We start from the raw sequence: 16,751 nt of genomic DNA, 5'->3' as shown, positions 1-16,751 counted from the left end.
TTTATGAAAGGACAGCAAGAGTGGGAGTGCAGCTGGTCTGATGAATGACTGCATGCTCTGTGCTCCCACACCCAGGAAGCTGCTGGTGCAAGCCATTTAACAACTGCTTCCAAACAAATACTTGAGTGTAAGGTGCAGCATTTGCATTTTCTGTTTCTATCTTGCTGGTGGACTGTTTTATTTTATTGTGAAACAGTGATTTTTGTCTTTTACTCGAGTTGATATGAATTGATTCATCACTCCCCTGAAACAGAAGGTTATAGGTTCAAGCCCCACTCCAGGACTTCAGCTCATAATCCAGACAGAACAGTACCAAGGGAATTCTGCATGATAGCATTTTATTTTCGGTGAGATGTTAAATTGAGGTACTGTCAGGAATCTTGGATGTAAAAGATCCCATGATCCCCATAATTAACAAAATGCTTCAAAGACATTTTTGCAAAGACCTAAATCTCTTCCACATTGCATGCATTTAATTAATAGTTATCAAAAGTTATGATCACAAACAAATTTCCTTAAACCAGCTTGAAATTAGTCAATTGTTTATCTGTTCATTGTTGCCACTACACCACTCTGGGCCATACACCACACAGATTTGGAACTATAATGTTATTTCTTCACTGTCACTGAGCTAATATCCTGGAACTCCCTTCCTAACAGCATGCAAGTTTACCCATAACACGTGTACTAAAGAGGTTCACGAGACTGAAGGAGGCTTATCAATCTTTGCAAAGGCAATTAAAGATGGGCAACTATGGTGGCCTAGCCAGTGATACCCATGTGCCTTGAAATAAATTTTTAAAGCAAAGAAATTTGCAAATTCTCGAGGTTAGGACTATAGTTATAACCAAGAGGATGAAAGTCAACATAAACTTTTGGGGTTATGGTGCAATATCTTTCCACAATGATGACTACAGCCACTCCCTTTAAGATTGTGCACTTTTTCTGAAACCAGGATACAGAGCAAGGCAGCAACAAGATGTTCTCAACTTTAAGTAGATAGCAGGCTTACAGCAATACTTGAAAAAGAGCAGGGGAGAAGACAGATCATTCCTGGTGTTTTGTGATAATAAATAATGAGTAATCCAGGGATTATAAAGAGAGATCGTGGGCTTACATGGTTAACAATGGGGATCTGGACTTTTTATAGTACTGGGGAACAATTTTGATTTGATCAACAGCTAAGTTGAGCTTGATAGTATCAGCTCCTGGTGTCTGGAGTGTTGAGAGTGAGTTGAGCATTCAGAATAAGTTTACCAAGAGACAAGAAAGTTTGGAGGAGTCTGTGGGATGTGAGGAGGGAAAATATGGAACAACATTTTTTTCTTGGGTGATGAAGAAACGAAGCACTGAGCACAGAGATTGGAGAGCACTGAGCGATTTGGCAAGCAGTGGGAGAGACTGATTGTTCTTAACAAGAAAGAATTTGCACTCAGGATGGTTGCATGAAATGGAAAATGATGAGCAGTGGAAAGCAAAGCATCGATTGTTAGATTGTAGGAAAATGTTCTTGAAATGTGAAAAACACTGACAGAGCAATGACAGAGAAGAAAGTATAGTTCAACTTGAGAAGGAAAGATAAAGAAATTTGATAGGATGAGTAGTAGAGGGTAACAGCACAGGGGGACAGAGGTACAGAAAAATAAAAAAAACTTCCAAGTCTTTCATTCCATTCTCTATGTTAGGTTTGATTGAGGAAGTTTGCATTTTAATAATAGTTCTGCACTTCAAAAACACACCCTACCAGTGATACAAAATGATTTATTTCTAAAATGTAGCATGCAGCTATGAGAATGGGCTGCACAAGGATGGGAGAAAACCAGATTCATACAGAGATCTCTAGAATTAAAACCAGGTGGTCAGGATGGGATGGCTGATGGGAAGAAGACCATGATGAACATGTTTGAAACTATATAATGGAAAGAGAGAGAGCTGGAATGCATGTCTTTAAAAAAAATGGTGTGGAGCAGGAAGTTCAGTAGTAACCTGCCTGATGCAATTAACTTACTTACATGATACTCCATTCATTAAGAACTGAAAACACAAACCAGTAAGATAATTATATCATAAACAAAGGGTGATTTTTATTTTGGAGGTGGAAATTGTCAGGACTCTAAACTGTACCAAACTAAGGAGCTTACTTTTCTCCAAACACTTTCCTCCAGAAATCTGCTGCATCTGCTTTTGTGATCCTGAAAGTGTCCCCCTGGAACACTCCGTTTTGGAATATAGCTTTCAGCTCTGCCAACATATGACTGAATATCAGTGACAATTTGGTCAGATGTCGCCTGCAAAGAAAGAAAAAATAAAGTTTCAGATAAGAAGAAATATTTTAACCAAATAATTAGATTTATATCCGAAATGTCCTTAATGTTTATGAATTCTGTAGAGCTGCTAAAATGACAAATCCAACGTCAACATCAATAGGACCATTTTAACTGAACACAAGGATAACAGCTCCTGGTAATGAATATTGCAATTGTTCTTTTCACCGATTTTGTTGCCTTATCCCTTCATTAGCTTTTCCTTAAAACTATTATTCATCTGGTTGCAAGACTACAGCAGACATCATAGATGATCTCCAATTTTCCTTTATCCAACATCCACATGTGCATTTTCAAGAGAATTCATGGGTTTGCAAATAGAATCAAGAATCCTTTGCCCTCTTCAAAGTTGCCATCCTGAAGTCAAGTGCAGTACCCCATCACTGCATCAGCTGACATCAAGCAACTCAGCAAAGAACAATGTAGTAGTCTGATGTCATTAGTTAAACTAGGGATTTTATTAGCTTTGAAAATTAACTAAAGTATTAACTCATTTAACATAAACCCATATTCAATATACTCCATAAATAAAAGTGAAAAAAAAAGAAAATTCAATTACACTCAAGCCATGCAGGATCCAAAAATGACATTATATAATTAAACACTGATGGGATGTGAATAAGTAGCATTAATACAAAGCTAAGAATAAGTAAAGAGGGGGCTCTTGTGGTGCAGTGACAGTGTCCCTGTCTCTGAGCCAGGAGACCCAGGTTCAAGTCCCAGCTGCGCCAGAGATGTGTTTTACATCTGAACAGGTTGATTCAAAAATGCCAAGAATAAGACATAAAAGGATAAATCAAAACACGAAATGAACAAAAAACACAACATCTGGCATTATCTTTGGAGGGAGAAACAGAGTTAACAGTTTAAATTTATGGGGTGGTTAAAAAGGGTTGAAAGATGAAGGAACTGTAGAATTTGATGGTAGAATTTGACATTCCCCCCCCCCCCCACTATTTCCTTTTGGGCACCTGGCCACTTTCAAGTTAGTTGGCTGCCAGACAGGAGACCTTTCAACAGGCACCAGGCCATATACAAGAAATGGATGAGAAGGGCAAGTGGGATTAGCAGAAAGACCGTTTACGGGGATGGGGTGAGGAGATAGAGATCATAAAAGTGAAATAGCTGGCTATGTGATGGGATTTTGAGCAATCACATGGGTGGGTGAAGCAACTCTAAAGGCTCATTTGGGGGCCGCTGGGACAGTGGAAAAATTCTGGAAAAGCATTTAACTACACCCAACACTGGGTATGCCAAACCTTCAAAATTCAGCCCAAAATTATTAAATCCAAATAAACACTAAAATCTGAGGCAAGCAGCCTCATTTTGCATCCTGAGGGGTTAAAATTCCATTTCTTTCCGACCATCTCTTTCCATCGATGCTGTCTGATCTGCTGAGTATTTCCAGCATTTTGTTTTTATGTTAGATTTCCAGATGCACAGCATTTTAATTTAGTTGTATAAAGATTTTTCATTCTTGACTCTACTAGTTATCAGAATACACCTTAAACAACTGAATGTACAACAGACTCAAAACTTGTCAATTCATTCTTGCATCATGGCATGTTTGAGATCCAAAATCCAGAACACTCAGGGCCGAGGCCATTGCCAAATTGTGAATTCTTCCTCAATTTTGGATTACCTGCTGGATCAGAAGAATGAATCCAGGTATAAAAATAATCATTTTAGTTTCAAGTTTCTGAACTGGTCTGAAGTTGATGCACTTTTGACAGGTCAAAAATCCCTCTTGGACATGATATTAACTTGAAGTATTTTTGGTGAGGCAATTTCCTCTTATTCAACATGCAAGTTTGAGTGACATTGCCAAAAACACTGTTCAGTATTGATAATAATTTCAAGGATGTGATTTACGTAAGCATTCATATAACCACATACTGTTTTTCAAACAGCTTGCAATTATTCCTTTTCTTCCTGCATGAGCCCTTTTCTGTGGGTTGAGAGAAAAACATGCACTTTTCAGACAGCCAGGTTGGGGGTACTGTACCTATAACAGCATTAAATCCGGTGGTACAGAATACTGTCCAACGACAACCACAATAAACCATGACTTGCACATCACATGCTAATTATTTAGCAACTAAAGAATTTCAATTTTACAAACATAGGAAAATGCACTTTGCACTGTTAAAACCATTATTACAATTTAGGAAGTTGGATTCTTAGACTGGAAAATAAACATTTCAAACTGATGGAATTATCACAATCTATTCTCATCTCCTATTATGCAGATGGATTTCAGCATGACACTGGCAGTTTTGTTATAATTAAGCCTGAAAGAACAAGCAGCACACATTCAATGGACTGAAGCCACACAATCCACAGTCCAGTCACATTTCATGAGGAATGACTTCCACTACTTTCTGCATATTATCACAACACAAATAGAACACCCAGGGGAGGTTTTAAATTATTGGCTGAATAGCAAAGGCTTTGTACAAAGTTCTATTCATTTTCCTTTAAAGTGCGGCTTGCACTGCAATATTTTGATTTCTGTGTTTATACTGATTATCTTTCGACCATTCATATCCTCTCAAGCAGGGCTGAGCAAGAAATGTATCTTTTGGGGGTAACCAAATGGCTTTACGGACACCATGCTACTGGATTTTATTTTCCGGTCTGTTTAACATAACAGGAACAGTACAAAACAAATCTAACTCTGATAGTTATGGAGGCCAATTCAGTCACTACCAGCTGGATAAAGAGTTAGCATTAATAAAATATTGAAAACTGAAAATATTTTAAGACATTCAGGCTTTTGCTCAATCATGGTGGAGAAGGAAAGGTTTTTTCATTATTCTTTTATTCGTAGGATGTAGATGTTGTTGCTGGCAAGGCCAGCATTTGTTGCCCATCGTTAGTGGTCCTGTAATAAAATCAAAGTACGGAGAATGCTGGCGACCTGAACTATACGCAAAGTACTGGACAAACTCAATGGGTTTTACACCATCTGAGGAGAGGGAAACATAGTTAATATTTTGAGTTCAATATGACTTCTTCACAACTAAGTGTCCTTTAACAGAATAGTGGTTTGCTTAGCCACTGTAGAAAACAGTTAAGAGCCAACTGTGGTTCTGGAGTCACATATAGTACCCCCCTCACTTAGGGGAATAAACTTCCCTCCCTAAAAAGGATATTTATGAACCAGATGAGTTTACAACACTCGACAACGGTCTTATGGTCACCATTACCGAGACAAATTCCAGCTGCATAAACTGAATGTAAATTCAACCAGGTACTATAAAGGAGATTTGAATCTGTGTCCTCAGAGCATGGGCTGGGCCTCTGGATTACTAGTCAAGTTTCATTATCACCATGCTACTGCCTCACTACATAATGAACTTAATCAAGAAACAACCAATTATTTCTCTTCTCTTTACCTCTTCCACAGATACTAATGCTTCTCTGGGATAGGAGATTCAAAAACCATGTTGGCAACCTCCTGAAATGTTGCCCAAAATAATATCATTCATGATACAGTAAACAAACACAGGCTAGCTTTTTGATCCAAGTGATTTTTTTTCTCATCAAATATTAAGGGGTGTACATTTGCAGCAGTGATTTCCTATGGTTGCCAAGGTCAGTTGTAATATCCATACTGCCAGCTAAGATGAGACCAGTGAACTCAGCATAAACTTGGTAGTCAACCCCAGCTTTTCTAATCTGTATGGATTAATGCTGAAGCCAGTCAGCACTTTTACCCATAAGTTTTCAGAGATCTTATATAGAGATAGTAGGAACTGCGGATGCTTGAGAATCTGAGATAACAAGGTGTACAGCTGGATGAACACACAGCAGGCCAAGCAGCATCAGAGGGGCAGGAAGGCTGACGTTTCAGGCCTAGACCCTTCTTCAGAAATGGGGGAGGGGAAGGGGGTTCTGAAATAAATAGGGAGAGAGGGGGAGGCGGATAGAAGATGGATAGAGGAGAAGATAGGTGGAGAGGAGACAGACAGGGATGGAGCCAGTAAAGGTGAGTGTAGGTGGGGAGTTAGGGAGGAGATAGGTCAGTCCAGGGAGGACGGACAGGTCAAGGGGACGGGATGAAGTTAGTAGATAGGAAATGGGGGTGCAGCTTGAGGTGGGAGGAGGGGATAGGTGGGAGGAAGGACAGGTTAGGGAGGCAGGGACAAGCTGGGCTGGTTTTGGGATGCGATGGGGGTGGGGGGGGGGATTTTGAAGCTAGAATACACCTCCTCCCACCCAACTTCCTGCAAAAATGCCATCCTCTATTCCCAATTCCTTCGCCTTCACCGCATCTGCTCCCAGGATGAGGCATTCCACTCCCGTACATCTCAGACGTCCTCATTTTTCAAGGACCGCAACTTCCCCCCTCAGTGGTCGAGAACGCCCTCGACCGTGTCTCCCGCATTTCCCGCAACTCATCTCTCACACCCCCTCCCCGCAATAACAACCAAAACAGAATCCCCCTCGTCCTCAAGTACCACCCCACCAACCTCCGGATCCAACGCATCATCCTCCAACACTTCCGCCATCTGCAATCCGACCCTACCACCAAAGACATTTTTCCCACCCCACCCTTATCTGCTTTCCGGAGGGACCACTCTCTCCGTGACTCTCTTGTCCGCTCCACACTCCCCTCCAACCCCACCACACCCAGCACTTTTCCCTGCAACCGCAGGAAGTGCTATACCTGCCCCTACACCTCCCCCCTCACCCCCATCCCAGGCCCAAGAAGGCTTTCCACATCAAGCAGATGTTCACCTGCACATCTGCTAATGTGATATAATGCATCCGCTGTTCCCGTTGTGGCCTCCTCTATATCGGGGAAACCAAGCGGAGGCTTGGGGACCGCTTTGCAGAACACCTACACTCGGTTCGCACTAAACAACTGCACCTCCCAGTCGCAAACCATTTCAACTCCCCCTCCCATTCCTCAGACAACATGTCCATCCGGGGCCTCCCGCAGTGCCACAACGATGCCACCCGAAGGTTGCAGGAACAGTAACTCATATTCCGCTTGGGAACCCTGCAGCCCAATGGTATCAATGTGGACTTCACAAGCTTCAAAATCTCCCCTCCCCCTACCGCATCCCAAAACCAGCCCAGCTTGTCCCCGCCTCCCTAACCTGTCCTTCCTCCTACCTGTCCCCACCCCCATCTCCTACCTATTAACCTCATCCCGCCCCCTTGACCTGTCTGTCCTCCCTGGACTGACCCATCTCTTCCCTAACTCCCCACCTACACTCAACCTTTACTGGCTCCATCCCCACCTCTTTGACCTGTCTGTCTCCTCTCCACCTATCCTCTCCTCTATCCATCTTCTATCCGCCTCCCCCTCTCTCCCTATTTATTTCAGAACCCCCTTCCCCTCCCCCATTTCTGAAGGAGGGTTTGGCCCGAAACGTCAGCCTTCCTGCTCCTCTGATGCTGCTCGTGTTCATCCAGCTCTACACTTTGTTATATCAGAGATCTTATATAGATGATTTTAGGAAGATTAATCATCAGTGACGAGGGGACATTTCCATCATAAGTTGTAGACTAGATTTTCTTCAACTTTTGTTGTTTCACAAGTGGTTAAAATGTTGGGAGTAAAACGTTGAAATGTAAAACTGGGACTGCATTGAACATTTCCACTCAAAGGATTCAGAAAAATGTTATTAGAATAAGGATTGGAGACTAGATAAATGGTTTCTTATCCAGTGTAGATAAAGATGGACAGACTTGTATTTCAGGACAGTCCAGATAACTTTACGGACAAGAGAGGATTTCTTATTTACAATCATTACTGCAAAGTAGTAAAAATGAAGGAAAAAAGGGTAGGCTCTCACACAGTGAATAAAAACTAATGGTATTTATACTCAACTCCAGCCTTTGCCAATCTAAAACCCCTACTATTCCCTCTGTTTCCATTCCCTCTCATAGGTTTCTCTTGCTTTCCCTTAAATCCATCAACATTTCTCACTTCTGCAAGTTCTACATTCTCAATCTTTTGGTGAAGAAATTTCTTTTAAATTCCGTTTGGACTATCTTATTTTAAGGGCTTCTAGTTATGGTCTTACCCTCAAAATGAAGTATTTTTCCTACCTGAGCTTTATCAAAACCTTTCACAACAGACTAGATAGGCTCAGAGTATTTGCCTTAGAGCAAAGAAGGCTGAGAGCTGATCTAATTGAGATGTGCAAAAGACTGAGTGGCATAGACAAAGTAAATAAGGAGAATATTTTCCACAGGACGGGAATAACAAAGGGGCACAGTGTTAAGATAAGGAGCATGAGGTTTGGAAGGGATTCAAGGAAAGATATTTTCACCCAGAGGGTATTGGATATCTGCAACTCGTTGCCTAAAAGGGTGGTAGAGGCAGGAACCCTCATGACATTTAAGAACTACTTAGATGATTGATTGATTTGATTTGATTTATTATCGTGTGTATCTAAGTACAGTGAAAAGCTTTGTTTACAAGCAGTACAGGCAGATCATAATAAGCCAGGATGTATAGATCATAGGGTGAACAAAAAACTTGGACTGAGGCATACAGGTTACATCGCACAGGGCGTGCGCCAGGCAAGATCAACTTTAACAAGATCAGCATTATTTGAAATTAGAGAGCCCTTTCATCAGTCCAACAACATCAGGGAAGAAACTTTTCCTGAACCTGCTGGTGCGGACGTTCAAGCTTCTGCATCTTCTGCCTGACAGAAGAAATTGCAGGAGAACATTACTGGTGTGGGATGGGTCTTTGATGATGTTGGCAGCCTTCCTGCTGCAACGATCCATGTAAATGGAGCTTATAGATGGAAGGTTGGCTTCCGTGATGGTCTAAGCTGTGCACACCACCTTCTGTAGTTTGTTACGGTCCTGGGCTGACCAGTTGCCATACCAGGCAGTTATGCACCTAGACGTTATGCTTTCTATGGTGCATCTGTAAAAGTTGGCGAGGGACCTTGTGGACATGCCAAATTTCCTGAGCCACCTGAGGAAGAAGAGGCATTCTTGTGCTTTCTTGACTGTTGCATCTATGTGGGAAGTCGAGGAAAGGTTGTCAGTTATCGTCACTCCTCGGAACTTAACGCTCCCAAACCCCCTGGTCCGTTGACGTAGACGGGGACATGTTTCTCCTCCTTTCTTTCTGAAGTCAATGATCAGTTCTTTAGTTTTGCCAACATTGAGAGACAGGCTGTTATCATTGCACCATGTCACCAAGCCCTCTATCTCCGTTTTGTAGTCTGACTCATCATTATTTGATATCCGCCCTACCACAGTGGTGGAGTCAGCAAACTTGTAGAGGGTGTTTGTTCAGAATTTGGCAAGACACTCCTGGGTGTACACGGAGTAAGTAGGGGGCTGAAAACACAGTTTTGGCAGGCTTCAGTGTTGAGTGTTATCCTAGAGGATGTGCAGATGTCTACCTTCACCAATTGTGGTCTGTGGGTCAGGAAGCTGAGGATCCCCTTGCAGAGGGCAGAGCAGATACCCACGTCTCAGAGTTTTGCAATCAGTCTGGAGGGGATAATGGTGTTGAAAACGGAGCTGTAGGCTGACATAGGCATCCTTGTTGTCCAGATGTTACAGGAAATGAGTGCAGGGCTAGGGAAATGGTGTCCGCTGTGGACCTGTTACATCAGTCGGCAAATTGTAGAGGATCAAAGCAGGCTGGGAGGCTAGAGTTGAAGTGGGCCATGACAAGCCTCTCAGAGCATTTCATGATTATGAGGTCAGAGCCACTAGGTGGTAATCATTTAGGCACGTTGCATTCTTTGGTACTAGGATGGTGGAGGTCTTCTTGAAGCAGGTGGGGACTACAGCTTGTAGGAGGGAAGAGGTTGAAGACGTCAGTGAATACCTCCGCCAGTTCATCCGCACAGGCTCTAAGTGCTCGGCTGTGGTCTCCGTCTGGGCCCGTCGCTTTCCTTAGGTTGACTCCAAGGAAGACTGATCTGACTTCTGCAGTGGTGACAGTGGGCACTGGTGCATCCAGGGCTGTCGGGGCAGGTGACCTCATGTCGCTTGCATTCTGCTTAAACAGAGCACAGAAAGCATTAAGCGCATCAGGCAAGGATGTATCTTTGTCCACTATATTGCTCTGCTTCATTTTGTATCCAGTATTGTCGTTTAGGCCCTGCCACATGCGGCGGGTGTCTATGGTCGGTTTGGGTCTCTAACTTGGTCCAGTACTGCCTCTTGGATCCCTGATGGCTTTGAACACTTGAAATGCCATAGCATGCAAGGCTACGGACCTAGGGCTGGGAAACAAGATTAAAATAGATGGATGTCTGATGACCATCACGGACAAGATGAGTCAAAGGATCTCATGACTCTAATTTTAAATACCTCTATTAGGTCATACTTCAGCCTTTCACCTTCAAGAGAAGAGAGACAGCCTGTAAATTGCTTCCTGACATGGGTAATATCATTTCTGTTATCCTTGAAAATCTTCCCACCACCATCTTCAATATCACCATGTCTTTTTTTAATTATAGAACAAAAACTTGCTCACAGTGCTCTCAGTGTGGTCAAACCAAAGTCCTTCATCTTTTTCATTATGTTATCTTATTTTCCTTGTAGTATATTTTTATTGGTCCTCTTGGATTACCCAATTGTTTTATTGACTTCTCTTATTTGTTCTTCAAACTGGCACGGTGGCACAATGGATAACACTGCTGCCTCAGCACCAGGGACCTGCGTTCAATTCCAGCTTTGGGCGATTGTCTGCACGAAGTTTGCATGTTGTCTCTGTGTCTGTGTGGGTTCCTCCACATGCTCTGGTTTCCTCCCACAGTGCAAAGCTATGCAGGTTAGCTGGATTGGCCTTAATAAATTGCCCATAGTGTCCAGCGTCGTGCAGGTTAGGTCATTTAGCAGTAATACCCCATGCAGGGTTACGTGGAAAGGGTGGGGTGCTGTTTGGAGGAGAGGCGCAGACTCAATGAGCATAAATGGCCTCTATCAGCACTGTAGGGATTCAACGATTATCTTTTATCATACATACCTGTGCTGTTTATTTACATAAGATATGCCTCTTTTCTAATCCTTGATTGCTTGTTTATGTCTTTCTTCGTCTATAACGGGCTATCATTTTCAATCTCTCTCTATTCCTGAGATGTAGTGACCCTCAGGTTAAACTACCACCAGTTGTCTTGCTCTAATGACAAGGCAGTCCTATGGTCTAGTAAAACTAATGGCAACTTTACTATTGTTTCATTTGTTCTTTCCTTTTAACAGAATATATTTTCTTACATTCCAAGGGATGCAATTAGGAAGGTGATGACCTAGTGCATATTATCGCAAAATTCTTAATCTAGAAACTCAGCTAACGTTCTGGGGAGCTGGGTTCAAATTTTGCCATGGCTAAAATCCAAAATTAACAATCCATTGCTGACGACGAACACATTGCCGATTGTCAGAAAAATCCATCTAGTTCAGTATTGTCCTTCAGAGAAGGGAATCTGCTTTCCTCACCTGGTCTGGGCTGCACATGACTCCTGCCTCTCAGCAATGTAGCTGACTCTCAACTGCCCTCTGAACTCAACTTAGCTCAAGGGCAGCTAGGGACGTGGGCAACAAATGCTGGGCAGCCAGCATTGCCCAAGTCCCATGAGTAAATAGAGAAAAAAAATTCTGATGAACACCATCTAAAATATTTCTCAATGTCAGTCTATATTATTGTTTGGCAATTCTATTTTCCCCATGTTCTAATCTCAGACCCTCAAAATACACTTTCTCCAAGGTTATAAACCTAGCTTTTACCATACGTGCCTTGCCTTCCATCATCTTCAAGTGCATTATATTATTGTCATTACAGCCTGGACGTTGCCCTATTTATCTCTCTTATCTGGTCTGGCTCATTCTCCATTCTTCCTTTTTGGTCTTTTTACATTTTTCTTTAGAAGTAATTGGATCATGTCACCAACATTATGCAGCCGTGCAAATTAAATGATAAATAAATCTCAAGAGTCAGATGAGATGCATCTAAGGATGGAAAGGAGATACGGCAAGAAAACATGAACTCTGCCCTAAATTTTGAAGAAATTACTAAATACTTGACCATTGTTTGAAGAAGACAACTCTTTATTTAAGGTTATCCAATTTTGTTGATTTGAAACCAAGGTTAGGCCTTGACAAATAATGCCAGAATGGATAACAACCTGTAACTAGCACTGTGTCACAGGGATCAGTGCTGGGACCACAATTACTTACAATATATAACAACAACTTGGATAAGCAAAGAGAATGTACTACAGCCAAGTAACACAAAAATAAAAGTGGGGAGAAAAATGGCGAGAATGACACAAACAGTCTGCAGAGGAATACAGACAGATCAAATGTGTGGGTAAAAATTAAGCAGATGGAACATAATTTGGGGAAATGTTAAGTTGTACACTTTCGCAGGAAGAGGAGGACCTGAATATTTTTTAAATGAAGAAAACTTACAGTAAGCTACGAAACAGAGATTTAGGAATCCTTGACCATAAAACACAAAAAGCTAGCTGTCAATGTCAATGTGTAATAGGAAGGCAATGGAATGCTGGCCTTCAGTTAGCAGAGAATAAAGTACAAAAAGTAGTGAGGTTTTGCTAAAACTATTAAAGACACTAGTCAGACCACAGCTGTAATATTGTGAACAGTTTTGGTCCCCTTATCAAAAGGGAGATAGACTGGCATTGGAGACAATCCAGGGAAGGTACATTAGGCTGATACCAAGAAAAGAGGGACTGTCTTATGAGGAGATATTAAGTAGATTAGGTCTATGCTTGTTGAAATATCGAAGAATGAACGATGACCATATTGAAACATTCAAGATTCTTAGAGGACTTGACAGGGTAAATGCAGAAAGGTTGCTTCCTTTTGTGGAAGAGTCTAGGACCAGAGGGAGTAATCTCAGAATGAAGGGTTTTGCATTTAAATCAGAGACGAGGAGGAATTTCTTCTCTGAGGATTGTGAATCTGTGGAATTCTTTGCCACAGAGGAAAGTTGAGGGTGGGTCATGAAGTATATTCAAAGCTGAGACAGATAGATTTTTAATCAGTAAGGGAATCAAGTGTTAGGAGGAAAAGGCAGGAAAGTGGAGTTGAGAATTATCAGATCAATCATAATCTAATTTACTGGCAGGGTAGATCGATAGGCTGAATGGTATACTTCTGGTCCTCTTTCCTATGGTCTTAATATGGGGTTCAGAAGTTGTGTCCTCCCTCATCTTTCTGTTCAGTGATGGAGATGGACTAATAGAATGAATGATTATATGAAAAGTTGAAATAATCAGATTGAGTTATTTGTATTTAAATATTGCAATACCAGGAGAACAGAACTACTCAATGCAAAGTAATCTTGTTAGGAAATGTCGCTATTTGTTTAACAAATCCAGAATTCCACATCCAGTGAAGGACTGGTGATAGAGTTCCAAGTCAGGAGGGTAAGTGGATTGGAGGGAAAACTGCTGATTGTGATGTTCCCGTGTATTTACTGTCCTTGTCCTTCTAGATGGCAGTAGTTGTGGGTTTGGAAGATGTGACCTAAGCAGCCTTGGTAAATTTCTGCAGTGCATCTTGTAGGTGGAGCTGCTGTGTATCGGTAAGTTGGGTCTTTGGTACAGTTTTGTTGAAAAGTTTTGTACTGAAAATAAAGCTGAGTCAGTAACAATGCTTGAGAATAGATATATAACTTGTTGACTTATAGAACCCAGAGGATGGTAAAATTAGAGACGCATCAGCCCAGAGAATGCAACCAACGGCATGCTATTTTGGTCTGTTTCAAGACCTCCTTTATTTTGTACCTTTACCAATCATCTGGAGTTTGAAGTCACCAGCACAATAGCTTTATATCACCTGTATAACTCAGTCAGTGAGATGAGCAATTCCAAAGTTAAAGGCTATAAACTACAGAGGAATTTGGACATATTTATTAGTTGTGCTTCTCAACATTGGCAGATGAAATTCAATGTGCTTCATGTATCAACAAAAACTTCAGGAAAGCCCTTGACAAGCGAAAAGAAAATAGTATGCATGGAAACTATAAGAGGGTTTCATGATGCTGTCTAATAATTCATCGAACCTATCTCAGTCACGTTTAACCACAGTGAGTAAAGCAAATCGATATTGTGATGCATTGAAAATGTCACTACTGAACCAAAATAATGATATAAACCTATCAATTCATAAATCATTGCCATGAACAAAGAAAATTTTGTACATTTCTGATCATTATAGTATACAAAGGAACATTGCAACTGTTGAAGAAAGAACAACCAGGATGACAGAGGGAAACCTTTTACTCAAAATGAGATGATTGAGAGGTGACATACAGTAATTGTTCATTCTTGGATGCTAAAAAGAGACTAGAACCTGCTAATTCTCCCTGGAACAGAAACCAAAGACACCAAAGTAACTTAAAATTTCAAAATTTAGAAGTAAATTCAGAACTAACCATCAAAATATGAAATAAAGTACCAGCAAAACTCAGCAGATCTGGCCAACAGAAACAGAACCAACACTTCAAGTCCAGTATGACTCTTCTTTGGAACTGTTCTAAAGATGTTGCCAGATTTGCTGGGTTTCTGTAGCACTTCCTCTTTTTATTTCAGATTTCCAGCATCCGATAAAATAAAAACAAAATACTGCAGAGATATGTTTGAATGAAAGGAAGAGTAAACAATGGAATAGTTGCTCTAGGGAGATGATAAAAACTTTTGATTCAGTTAACACAAACTCCATTGCTTTCTTTCAGAAAATATACAATACCAGCTGGCATTGCTATTGCTGTCCCTAACATGTGTAATGACAAGTGAAGGCAAGTTGGCTCCATATAGTAACAGAGGCCCAAGGCTGATTTCTCAGCTAGAACAAAAACAGAACTCATTTGACCATCCCATTTCAAAGGTGAATTTGAACACATGATGGAGCATGTAGGATTTGGTGGGATTCCTACTGCTGCATGCATTATATCCTCGGCAACCTCAAAACAGGCCTGAGCCATTTGTTCACTGTGAAAGCTTGATGCTGAAATGGGGTGCATCAAACTATCCTGCAGAATAATAGCTACACTCAGATCATTTCTCACTGTACAAATTGCAAAGTCATGAACAGGCTGAAGGTTGTCAGTTGTGATTCTGAAAGGTGCCCAGTCCACCTCAGACTGTCCTGGAAATGGTATAGTATCTCATATGTTTGAAATGAAGTTAGCCGTTTGATACTGCTACTACGCAACAACCACAGCACTGGCTGGACTCAACCAAACCACACATGCAGAACTCGGTGATTCTGCAACTGGACAAGATTTGCCAGATTATCCCGAGTGCGAGAAGAATTACACTGTCAATTAATTTAGTATCTTCAGGCTCACATTGTGGCGAACCTAGTGCGCCCAGTTCTTTGTAGACGGAAAGAACATGTACATTCACTGCACATGTTTCAAATCAACAAAAATAGGTGACAGCCATTCACTGGTTCATTTCCCTGACCACAGTCAGAATCAATTGGCCCAAATTAAAATTTAAACCAAACTTGGCAGATTCTGCCAGTAATCATTAATTGCTACATTCTCCATGGCAATGTCTCTTACATCAGGATCCATTTGCCAATCAGCATTTACTCTTATTTAGAAAAAAAAGTGTTGTCCCTTTGCTTTGTTACTTCTTGCAAATTGTCCTGATAAGTGCAAGATAAAACTTCAGCAAAATATATCTTTTCCAGCAATACTCAAGTTCTGTACTGCCAAATGACGTTATATTTCCTGTTGATATATGCGGCTGATAGCTTCACACCTGCAAAATCTGTGACTTCTGAACACGGTTTAAAAGTATTGATATAATTCTAAAAACTAAACATTCTGCCTGGGTTGCTAGAATCGTAAAGGCAATAAATGCACCACTGTGTATATCTCCAATTATTCACTTTGCACTAATTTAGTGAGAAATCATTATCCTGTCGTATGCATTACTTCCCTTAAGAGCTTGGTGCACTCAGCATCTGACATGGGCACTGTGTAACGCACGGGTGCTTGCCTCTTGCACCAGGAGTGCCTCAGTAGACTTTCACTCTCTTTGTCCAGTGGCAAAAATGTTGAAGCGGCTTTGTTTTGCTGTGTGCCAACCTAGAGTCACTCTGTTCAGGATATGTCCTGAGTGAGGCTATTCAATTGCCTGCACTCAAGTTGTACTCCCCAAGCTCAGTCGAACCGATTGAGGGTGTCCAGTTCCATTGGAATACTTTGCAACTCATATGCTCCACTTGCCTCATTTTCCAATAATAAAACCAGCTGTAGCGCCTGTTTGAAGTCTAGTCAAGCTTCAGCTAGGAGTTTTTGCATTGGTACATCATTAATTGTGCATAACAGTCAGTCTCTAAGCATCTCATTAAACCAAATTCACAGACTTCTGCCAGTCATCTTAAGCTAGTGGAAAACCCTGCTACAGATTTCCCTGGTTCTCAAATTGATGAATAAAAACGATAGCA

At 41.3% G+C, this 16,751-nt stretch overlaps 1 protein-coding gene across 1 annotated transcript in view; it reads right to left on the bottom strand.

Annotated features, from left to right (window-relative positions):
* Nucleotides 1-2,027: 2,027 nt before the first annotated feature.
* Nucleotides 2,028-16,751, bottom strand: part of LOC125486697 (E3 ubiquitin-protein ligase CBL-like) — a 63,645-nt gene continuing 48,921 nt past the window's right edge. Inside the window, exons 3-4 of the mRNA XM_048615341.1 lie at nt 2,142-2,288; nt 2,028-2,034 (exon numbers count right to left, since the gene is read on the bottom strand). Of these exons, the coding sequence (XP_048471298.1) occupies nt 2,028-2,034; nt 2,142-2,288 (154 nt within the window). The remainder of the gene's footprint in view (nt 2,035-2,141; nt 2,289-16,751) is intronic.

The sequence above is a fragment of the Rhincodon typus genome, chromosome 32, assembly GCF_021869965.1.
Source record: "Rhincodon typus isolate 14 chromosome 32, sRhiTyp1.1, whole genome shotgun sequence".
Taxonomy (NCBI): domain Eukaryota; kingdom Metazoa; phylum Chordata; class Chondrichthyes; order Orectolobiformes; family Rhincodontidae; genus Rhincodon; species Rhincodon typus.
Note: the sequence above shows the minus strand (reverse complement) of the source record. Positions and strands in the feature narration are given on the sequence as shown.